General features: G+C 40.2%; 1 protein-coding gene across 6 annotated transcripts in view; it reads left to right on the plus strand.

The window, feature by feature from the left end:
* MPPED1 (metallophosphoesterase domain containing 1) overlaps nt 1-10,553 on the plus strand; it is a 62,546-nt gene extending 51,993 nt beyond the window's left edge. For 4 of the 6 annotated variants that reach the window (XM_041426781.1, XM_041426780.1, XM_041426782.1 and 1 more), the window contains exons 6-7: nt 2,662-2,775; nt 6,259-10,553. In XM_041426781.1, the coding sequence (XP_041282715.1) occupies nt 2,662-2,775; nt 6,259-6,377 (233 nt within the window). In that variant the 3' untranslated portion in view covers nt 6,378-10,553. Of the gene's footprint in view, nt 1-2,661; nt 2,776-4,388; nt 4,477-5,674; nt 5,783-6,258 lie in introns of those variants that run through there. The other 2 variants (XM_041426784.1, XM_041426785.1) reach the window with 2 other exon arrangements.
* Nucleotides 10,554-11,351: the final 798 nt, after the last annotated feature.

Consider the following 11,351-nt stretch of genomic DNA (forward strand, 5'->3'; position numbering starts at 1 on the left):
TTGCCCCCCCCCCCCCCCCCCCCCCCCCCCAGCCAATTATTTTAACCAGAAAGCTGATTCCTGTTGTTCTGATCTTGGAACTCGACTTCACTGGAGTTGTTCCTAACGACCATAAATAGCAATCAGTTGCAGCAATCTCTGCAAATTCTGGGGTTTTTTTTCTCCAGCATGGCTTCCTAAATTCAGCCTATCATCTATTTTCTGCTGCTCTCTGATTCCCTCACTTCAAGAGTGTGTATCCTCCTGAACTAATTGATACTACATTATTACATAGATTTGAAATGGTCAGATTTAGATGCAGAAGCACCATAAAGAGTTAATGAATTTTGTTTTTCATTTAGCCATGTAACAAAAATCCACATAATTTTTCTCTTCTGGTTTAGAGTAGGGCTTTGGGATGAAATTAGGGCAGGGATAGATGGGAGGTTCACACAGAATGGGAACAAAAAGAGGTTAAAACAGCTATTTTGGACCATTTTATTAGTAACCTGTTTATTATTATTAACAAAGATATGCAATGTATTTCATAGCTTATGAAATACAGAATTTGTGATTATGGGATCAGTGTTCATGCTCATTTCCTTATCAGCATATTTTTGTTTCCTAAAGATCTCCATTTATGATTCTTTTATTTCTCTTCCAAAAGTTCACATTCTTTTCGTTGTTTTTAAGTCTTCATTTGCTACTGTCTGCTTGATAGTCTGTGACAAAGATTTATACTTTCCTGACAGCTGCAGAAACCTGTTTCAAGTAACCAAACATTAAAAAAACTCTAAGATGAACTCTAATTGTTAGCTAGGTGTAATCAATTATTCTTAGTCTGTGTAGTCAGGTGTACATAATAAGCTGCAAACATATGGGAAGGCTTCAGAAGGGTGATAATGCATGTAAACAAAAACATGTTCAACATAAATAATGCTTAATTTAATGGAGAAGTTAATTTTATGGATTTTTGGAAGTTTTTGAAGTGGAAATACTTCTGGTTTTATGTTCACTTCAGACATTTTGACAATTAACTGTTTCAAATCATTGGAGTAATAAAACCTATGGCTATAATATGTTTACTCTGAAAAAAAAAAAGCCAAACATTACTTTATTCCAGAGGAATTGCTGGCCTCACTTTGATATCATAAGTATTGTTTTTCTCTGGAGAATTTTGACCTCCCTTCAATGGCACATGTGAATTCAGCAGGAGTGAGCATTGCTCAGCCTGGCTGTAGCTCAGCAGGACTTTCTTTTTCTACATTCCCTGACAGGTGCGAATCAGCAAAAAGCACCTTCAGGTCTTTGACCATGATCAGAACTTCCTCTTTTTGGCACTTGGGATGCCTCATTCCCAGCTTTTTTTTTTTTTTTCTTCTGAAAATTGGACTTAGCTCTCTGAGTAGCTATGAAACAAGTGCAAACTTTTGCCATTTTGCTAAAACCTCACAGTTTACCAAGCTCAGTTTTCAAGCACTGCCAGCTAAAGAGGTATTTCTCAATGTGTGAATCTACCCTGAAGCTTTAGCAAATCTGAGAGCTTTTCCAAGAGCTTGAATACCACGCTTCTGGTCTTTTAAACCAGTTGCTTGGCTTAGCCATGCTTGAGTGGACATCAAAAGTAAATGTATGAAAACCAGGTCCAGGCTCTGTACCTCTGGCTAAAAGCACAATATATTCACACTACTGCAGAAAATCCAAGAGATGCAAAGCCATGACAGGCTTGCAGGGAAAATGTCAGAACAACAAAATAAAACCAGGAAGATTTTATCTTCTAGGTTTCCAAATCTGAGCCTGATGAAAATGACTGAACAATAGAGAGAAAACAGATTGATTGTTGCAAACACTCCAATACAACATCCTTCTTATACTACTGCTTGGAAAGAAACATGGACTTCAGTTGGCAGTAAACTTCCCCCTGCAGTATTTTTAGACAAAGAGGCAAGTTGATGTAACATTTCTGTCTATTTTCATAAGAAATACATTTTTACACAATTTTTGTGCAAGTAAATGCAGCACTTAAATACATCTTCTGCAAAAGGCCTGAGTTTCTCTTCCTATCTGAGATTCATCAGTTTGGGGAAGTGGGGCTTGCTGTGCCATGAAGTGGTTTAATTCAAGGATGTCACTTTTTGGGCATGTAGTGGATTCCTCACCTGAGCTCCGCTACTGTAGGATTCAATGTGGTAACAATAGAGTTGTAGTATTGGCAGCACAGATTCCATTACATTGGTCCAAGTGTTCAGTCTAAAAAAAGTAGGTCCCAGGACTGGTTTTAAATAGTTAAATGTTCTTTTAAATTCTTTAGAGGCTCCCTTTGGATTTACTGCACTTTATACCTCATTCTCTTCAGGAAGAAAAAGGGGTAAAGCATTGAGTTATCCCATTAACAACAGTGCAAAAAAATGCTTTGATTGCAATGATTATTTTTATTCTTTGAAAAAAAACTGGAAAGAGTTATCATAGTCCTTTTTATCCAGATGAGCTTTTATGGTTTTCTGCCAGTATTTTTCTTTCCTTCCTTTTCTGCATGCCAAGGTAGACACAGTTTTTGCCATTTCAGTTCTTGTGTGGCTGTTTGTAAAAAGCCATGAGACATGATATCTCAAAAATGCTGTATAACAGCACAGCTGTGTGGATAACCTCTCTTCTCTTAAAGCTTTAATTTCTTTTCCAAAGGTTTTCTAGACTGGGTTCCTAAGAAAATGCAACGAGTAGGATGTGTTGAGCTGCTGAACACAGTCCAGAGACGAATACAGCCAAGACTTCATGTTTTTGGACATATCCATGAAGGTCAGAGCACATTTCTTTTTATAGATATGTTTTTAGAAATGGAAAACAGAGAAGTCCTAACCAGCATGTTCAAATTTGAGTGTCTGAACTGAAGCACTTCTTGAATTCAGATACGTATTTAGCTGTATATGTAGAGGTGAAATTGGCTGATATCCACATGTCATACTTGTACTTGAGCTTATCTTTCATTTTATACATCTATAAAACAGCTTAATGCTTCCTTCACAGGGATGATTACTGTGAATTTTGAAATAAGAACACGAGTCCAGTAGTTACAGAAAGTGACTAAATATTAGGATGGAGGGATTTTTTTTCCTCAGCAGAATCTGTGCTTCACAATAATTCATGTAAGATCTCTGTGTGTCAACTTCTGTGCTTGTAAAAGGGGTAGGAATGTTTTGAGGGGTGCTTCTAAGGCTTGATCTTCAAGATTGTAGAATAACTGTTGTCTCTCCCCATCAGATTGTATATGAAGCTGAAGTGAAGAGGGGTATCACTACTGATTGGTGTAGAAGTTCCAAGATACTTACAGATGCATTTGGTTGCTTTGACAGGGGAAACATTTTTTGCTCAGACAAAACAAGTGGTTCTGTTGACTATTTGATATTTAACTGGGGGGAAAAAAAAGAGTTCATTTTGCACAAGCCAAGTAAATGGTGACAGATATGCTCTGCTGAAGTCAGTGACAGCAGGAGTTCATCTCCAGGCAAAGGGAAAGGTAGATGCTGCCTGTCCTGTTCACAAAGCAAGGCAGCAAGGCTTCAAGCAGTGCAGCCACCCCAGGAAGAAAGCAGTGGGCTGTGCAGGAGTGAACCATTGGCATGTACGTGTGTATTATCAGCTGATCCATCTTTGGCAGTGTTAACTTACTGGCAAGAAAAGGTACTCCATAGCTGCCAGTTTTCTGCTTCTGGGACTGCTCCAGCCTTTGCTGTAGGATCTCTGTGGGTCTCAGCAGTGCAGAGATGGAAAAACTGGAGGAGCTGGCATTCAGATACTTCTGGTTTTGTGAAGAACCCTTCCTAAGATATCCCTCTCTCATTTGATGCTGGAGGTTTTCACCACAGCACATTAGAAGTGACATGGCTGGTCGTGTAAAATTAATGGATAAGATGTTCAGATCATTATTTTATAGCTCAAGGATTAGGTTCATTCTCCTCGTGTGTCTCATCTGCAGTGACCTGGTAATGCCTGGTTAATGTCCAAAGTGCTGTTAAATCACAAAGTAAACAAATAATGCTGTTAGAGCAGTCTTTGATATTGCAGCCAAGAGAGCTGGTGAATACAGTTCAAACTCATTGTCATTTCTGAAATTATAAGCCAAGAGGGTTGCAGGGGATATAAGCAAACAGCAAGCCATGAAGCTTCAGGCAGGTAAACAAAATCACATCTGCTGAAACCAAGTCCAGCTTTGGCTCTCGAGGAAAGAGAATGGCACCTCCACAGAATAGTAAATCCTGTGAATTAATGTAGTTGGCACAGTAGGTAGCAAAACACAGAAACAAGGTACTCTTCTTGTTAACTATCATAATTTAGAGAAAACAAATGGGGAATTGCAGAGCCTGTTTTTCAGTGGGATGCTAAATCTCTGCAGAGGAGAATTCCCATTGCAGGCAGCCTGCGCAAACGAATCTGCACTTTGTAGAGAGAAAGCATCGTTTGAACAGATGAGTTCTTCCTTGGAGTGAGCATAGCTACATCTGCAGCAGTCATTTACTGAACATCTGGGAGGAAGAGGTACTTATAAGAGATGTTTCTTCCCTATTCCCTCTCTGCACTACCATGTCTGCCAAAAAATCCCTCTGCACATGGGCTTGCCGCTGATGCACCCATGGAAGGGACAAGCAACATGGCAGGGGCTCTGGGTAAAAATCTGTTTTTTCCAGTATAGCCAGTACTCCACTGAGGCCATGTCCAAGAAAACTCTGCTGGCAGTGGGACAGGAATGAAAGCTGCACTATTAGGAATCTTCCTGCAAAAGGAAGTGTCTGGTCTCTTCAAATGTGTAGCCAAGGAGACAGAAAGTCCTAGCCGCGATGCTGACTGTCCTCTGCGCATTTTGTGTTTTCCTCAGAGCAGTCGTTCTGTGGCAAACAGAAAGGGATTTAAAGAAATTCCTGTGACAGGAACCTGACAAAGTTTTCTTCCCTCCCTGGGCCCTAATTATAGTGCAGTCTTTCCATGGAAGGTGCAGGAGGCCCTGCATTATTCAGGGTGTTTTAAGGAACCAAAAAAAAGGAATTTGGCCACCATTTCTTTGTTTGCAAATTATACAATTTTCAGTGCTGTGAAAGACACAAAATTGCATTCAGAGAAAACATAGGGTCCTCAGTACCTAGAGTTTGAATAGCTAGAACTTAGTGTGTGTATATAGTAATGAATACATTTCACTATTAACTTTATGAAAGGTGAGATTGAATCTTAGTACAAATGCTTTGTACCAGGTCATTTCCTCAAAATCATGTATGATTTTGAGGAAGAAAAGAACTGCATGAATGCAGTTCTTCATATTGATCATAATATTTCAGTGAAAGTTTCCAACATTAGGCATTCATATAATCAAACTTAACTTTTTTTTAAGTGATTCATTAAAAAATTTTTGACAACGGAGAGTGTGTCTTCTTTTTGATAACATCAAGGCTGTTCTTTACTTTCTGAAACAGCATTTCACCGTACTTCTACAGAAATTGCAGCTGAAAATTTGGTTTTCTGCAGATTTAACTTTGGAATTGTTTGCCTGGGGTGTCTAGCCAGACATGAGACGTAGCTGAAGCTTTTTCACCACTGGTGAGACACATGGTTGTGTGTGTTCTCCTGTGGAAATGTTCTGGTTTTTTAGGGTGTGAATTCACCTTGTCGGTTAGCCAATGCATTCAATAATAAAGCCATTTTTTCTCAGCCTGGGCAGGCATTTTAGTGGCTTTCCATCAAGTTTGGTCAACAAGTTCAAAGACATACCAAGAAGAGGTTCCTACTAGGCAAATCCTGCCCTGATGCACATGCAGAGGTACTTGCTTCAGTCAAGCAATGCTTTTTCTTCATTGGTTGCTTAAAGGATGTTCAACACAGGACAGGAAGAAAAGGTGGGAAGATTAAAATTGCCCAAAGTTTGCTGCATTGATGACTGCAAGCCTAAATGATCAGAAGCATCCTTTCCAAAACTAAAAAGGTTTTAAGAGAAAAATCTCTGCCGAGAGAAGTATCTGTCTTTCCAAGGTGGTTTAGTGTGCTGGCTGCCAGAGATAATAGCCACCAGCTACTGAGGTCCCATTTTGCTTTTCTTACACAATTTTAAAAAATTATTCTATAGGACAAAGATGGTATTGATTCAGGGAACATTTATGTTTTCCACAAAGATAATTTTTAAATTCCTTCTGAGTAATAAAAAATGTGGCCCTTATCATTGCGTGATAAAGGGAATTAAAAAATGAAAGAAGATAATAAGGAATAATGAGAGTAACCAGAATTTTTCTTCCTTTTTAGGTTATGGTGTGATGGCTGATGGAACCACCACTTATGTGAATGCATCTGTGTGCACTGTGAATTACCAGCCACTTAATCCGCCTATAGTTATTGACTTACCTACTCCAAGGAACACATGATTATAATGAGGATTTAAAGTTGTACCCAACACATAAGCAACTTTATATTGCTGGCTGAGAATCCCAGTAGGGAACCATTCAACAAAAAAAGCAAAATTCTTCTTTTTCTCCCTGCTAGCTCTTCACAGATAAATTTAGAGTAACAAAAGTGGACAAGGAACAAAGACATTTTGGTGCCAGAACCAGATTAAAGACTAACATTTCACCATTAAAATGTTTGTGAACACAGAAAAGTGAATGCATTCCATATATATATATATATATATATATATATATATATATATATACACACATACAAATATACATATATATATATATATATTTATCTCTAGTAGGGGCCTTTGTACATACTGTATACTGGACTTATTAAAAGAACAATGTCTTTCAAAGAAATGTTTCTTTAAGAAAGTTTACAGTTTAAACATAAGTGTTTAGACTAGGATTTCCTCATTTCAGATGTTTTTCAGTGAGCTTTTGGTAAAATAAAAATGATGGTAAAGACGTTTTTCCGTAATCAACATGGCAAATATAAAAGATGGTGCACAAATGACCAGTCACAGGAGGAAAGCTATTTCTCCAAGTCCTCCAGGTCTAAGTCTTTGCATCTATTCAAAACCAATGCAATACAGGCCCTAATTCACTGTACTGAAATGAAGTTTTACTACATCTGGCATTACAGATGGCAAGGGAAATGGTGCATATTGCCAGCATGCTGTAAACAGCTCAGCATTTAAGAAGGGAGACTGTGTTAAGTGCAGTATAAACTCAGGAATTTGTAACCTGGCCTCGCCTGTTTAAAAAAAAAAAGAATGACATTTCCCTTAAAAAAAAAAAAAGGAAGAAAAAATATAACTGTGTTTTCATATGGTAAAACAAGATGTTATTGTATTTAAGGAAAAAAGAAAGAGAACCTGCAAAGAGCCCACCTAATGATTAGTAATGGTATTTTAAATAAAACCTACTGGGACCATTGGTTTAAAAACTGCTAATAGGATATGCAGCCAATTATGAAATTACTGGTTTGAATTTAGCCCTGAGCAGGAGTGGTTAAATGTCCTTGTGATAATTTTGTCCTTGGGAAACATGGATGTCAAGGGGAAGGTATCAACCCAGGTGTAGTTCAAGCACTCCCTTTTGGGTGGCTGTGGGTACACAACAAAGTGTGCAGAGCAGAGGTCACCTCAGGGGACCTGGTAGTGCTGTTTGCCCACCCATGGACACTGCTGAGAGAGGCTCAGCACAAACCCAGTAGAAACCCACCTGTTGAGCTGCTTTTGGGACCAGGCAAAGCAGGGGATGTGTCAGGAGCTGGTTGGGATGGTCCACAGCCACGGTACTGCCCGTGCAGCTCTCCTGCAGTGCTAGCAAAGGTATTGAAGCTGCTGGGATTTCAGTCCTGTCCTAGGCAGAAGCTTAAGAATTGATTACAAAGCCACCAAAAAAACCCCAGGGCTTCAGACATGTCTTGCAAGAAAATGTATTTCTGCCTTGAACCAACAAACACATCCTTTTGACTTGATGGAGATAATTTAACTGCTGTATTCCGAATGTGGGCATCCTGAACTTGGGGCTGACAGCATCTAGGCGTTAATCTTGTTCACAGACATTGGGCACACCACAGCACTGCCAGCTCAGAGCTGGTTGCAGATCTGTGCATAGCCCACACCTGCACACATGCATTGGAGAATCGTGTGTGTTATATGGATGTAAATGTGAGTTTTACGTAGCAGCTGCATGTACATTATACAAATAATTTAAAATACCTGTGTTGCCAAATCAGGCCATGTGAGCCTCAACTCTCGGCAAGGTGGGCATAAACTCTGCTTTTCACTGGCTTCCCATGTGCAGCAGCTCTTCCAGGTGCTGCCTGGAGCCAAGACATTCAGGCCCAGTAACTGACTCATGCTGTGGACCCACAAGAAGCCACTAGACCCCCAAAAAACATGACAAGTCACAGGTCTGTAATTTCTGGTAATCTGTTGGGTGACTGTGTGTCTAAACTAATGTGCTGGGTTTATTTTACTGAAAATGAAACCCAAAACAGTAGGTGACACCTGAAACTGGATTTTGGGGGAGTGGTTCACAAGTGCATGAGCAGTCTGTCATTAATTCAGATGGGGCCACTTTTGTCAGAGCTACTGGTGTAGAAATTTCAGGATCAGCTTATAAATCAGTAAGAACTGAAATTCATAGTTGAATATGAACTCCTATCATCATTGGGAAGATGAACAATAGCATGTAGTTAGAATAAAAGTGGCTTATCTAGTCACAACTCAAGTGGTCTACAAAAAATGTGGCAGGAAATTGGCTGTATGTTAAAGTCTGAAATGTTTACATTCGCTCACGGCACTTAAATGTTGAAGTGAAGGGAACAGGTCCTTTTATTAGCCTCAGCAAAATTTCTATGTCAACCATAAAATATTCTCTTAAAAATAATTTTTCCTAAGGTATCTTCCAAATACTGTGTATTTTTATGTGGAAAGGATATTAAAGCAACTGTTACTTCAAAATATCATTTAAAGTACTTGAGGTATGAAAGCTTAAAGATTATTTAATCATTTTGGCATAACTTGAGTGTTGTAATTTTTGGTCAAGCATGTTAGACAAATAAAGTCTTAAAAAAACCAAAACAACACACAACAAAAAATAAGGCCTCTTAATGTGCAGCTCATGTGATCAGCTCCATGTTGGAATGCCTGCCATCTTCTCCAGGGGTAGGAGCCAGGCTGTGGGACATTAAAGTTGTTATGGAGGGGGGTCAGCAGAGGGTACCCTGCTCTGTCCCCCAGCTTCCAGCCACCACATCTGCAGAGGGTAATGAGCTCAAGGTTTGGGTTGCAGAGAGAGGGGGAAACAGCAACCACTGCCTGCAATGGATGTATTTTGGTGGGAGAGTATGCCAGGTGAGCCTGAGAGGCAGGGAAAAGCTACCATGAGAGTGCTGCAGCACAGCTCTGGAGAGGTCAGGAACTGGGATGCCATCTTTTGGGAGTGGGCAGCTGTTGGGGGAAGGAGAGTTCCTGCTCTGATTTGGGTGTCAGGACACATTTTCACAGAGAGGGAGTTTAAGGCCAGGTGAATATTTTTATTTTAACTTTGTGGGCACAGAAAGACCTGAGTTCCTGATCTACCTCAGATGAGGGAGGCCATGAAAAGGAAGATTTCCACAAATCCGGCTGTGCAGTTGTCAGCTCTATTTAAATTTGGGATAACCTCTCAAGTAATTTCCTGCCCCACCTTCCCTTTGCTGACCTTCACTGATATTATCCAGATAGCAGTGTTCCTGAAGGAAGGTGTGCTGATGTGTATCACTAATACGTGCATTCCCATCACCAGGCAGAATTTTGGCTGAGATTAATTCTGGTTCATTTCAGCAATGAATCGGGGAGATATCACTGCACATCAATGAAAAAAAAAGATGACAAGATTATTTTTACCTCTCTCAGTCACATATGGCTGAGGATGTGAAATGTTCTTTGACTAGAGAGAAGGCACAGACTGGAACTCAGCACCCACCCAAGCAGCTGCTTTTGGTGCTCCAGGAAGGATCAAAAACCCTGTCTCAGTGTCATGCTGGGGACACAGCAGGTGGGAAGGTGCTCTGGTCTTGCTGCAGGAGGGAGCCAGAAGCGGTAAGAAGTGGTTTGTCTTTCCAGTCACTGACTGCTGCCTACAGTCAATACAAATACTTTAGAGGAAGGAGGAATGAGACATCCCTTAGAAGGCAATTTTTGGAATAATCTGCCCATGCGGACCTTTGCCCCCATCCCATTTATTGCTGTTTGTGTGAAAATTTCTCTCTTAAAAGCTATATTACTGCTTTCTGCTCAAGTAACTCACACAGAGCAAATATAACTGCAAATCGTCTTTCCTTTCACAGGTATGTTCTTGTCTCTTTCTTGCAAGTCTCTCTGCATCTGCAATTTTAGTGATATTTTGGAACAGGGAGCACCCTGGATGATTATGCAGAGTGCATTAGAACAACAGTATTTCTCTTATCCTTGTATGTGTGGTGCTGCTTGGGTTTATTGACTGTCCCTTTGTTCTCTTTTTATGTGCAAAGTGAAAATAGGAGTACTTATATGCACCTCTTTTGTGCCATTTGTTATTTTGTATATTGGCCATTATGTTGCTTTTTACTCAATTCATCTAGAAATTAAAATAATTTTGATTCTAGCTAGACTCTATTCCTAACTTCCTTACTTTCCTATCTTGGAAATGCTCCCCTCCTGTCTTTTTGATGTGTAATTTGGGAGTTGGTAAGAGGCAGCAGTGCAAAAAGAGGACCTCCTTTTCCTTCCTATCTGACCATTTAGATACAGTTCTCTGCTACTTTCTCTCCTGAGTTCTATCCAATATCTTCATTTTTTAGGAGTTTTTGGGATAATGGCATGTATTTGTAACCCCCAATGGACCACTGTGGTGAACTGCCCATGGCCCTAGCTCGGTTTTCTCTTCAAGAGGTGAGAACTGATCTGGACTTAGCACAACTGTTACCCCTTCCTCTCAGGGAGCCTTGCCCAGGCTGTGTCTGTGGTGGGGATCTTCTTCCCCCACTCTGGCCTGTTCCCCTGGCTTTGGTGGTACCCTTGGCAATCCTCATCATCCCTGGCTGGGATAAGGAACTGTGTGACATTTGTGCAGCCTTCATATTGTTTTTGAGGTTTTTGTTTCTTAGCTGCTGCCCAAAACCATGACCCTTCTTTGCCCCCCATGAACAGCTCTTCCACAAAGGTCTTTATCAAAACCTTTGCAATTGTCTACACCAGTAATATCAGTGATAGCACTTCTGGCCAAGACTTTGATGTGCAAAAGCTTTCAAATAGATTAAAGGAACAGGCTTTTCTTCTGCACAAATCAGTCGGCATTGTTTCCCCCAGCCCAGTGAAGTGTATTCCCTCTCCAGAGCACGATAGACTAAAACTAAGCAGAGCAATTAACCTCACCACATGTCAGTGGGTCTGTGCACACCAT

Source organism: Onychostruthus taczanowskii, unplaced genomic scaffold (genome assembly GCF_017590055.1).
Source record: "Onychostruthus taczanowskii isolate IOZ18803 unplaced genomic scaffold, ASM1759005v1 scaffold95, whole genome shotgun sequence".
In the NCBI taxonomy this organism is placed as follows: domain Eukaryota; kingdom Metazoa; phylum Chordata; class Aves; order Passeriformes; family Passeridae; genus Onychostruthus; species Onychostruthus taczanowskii.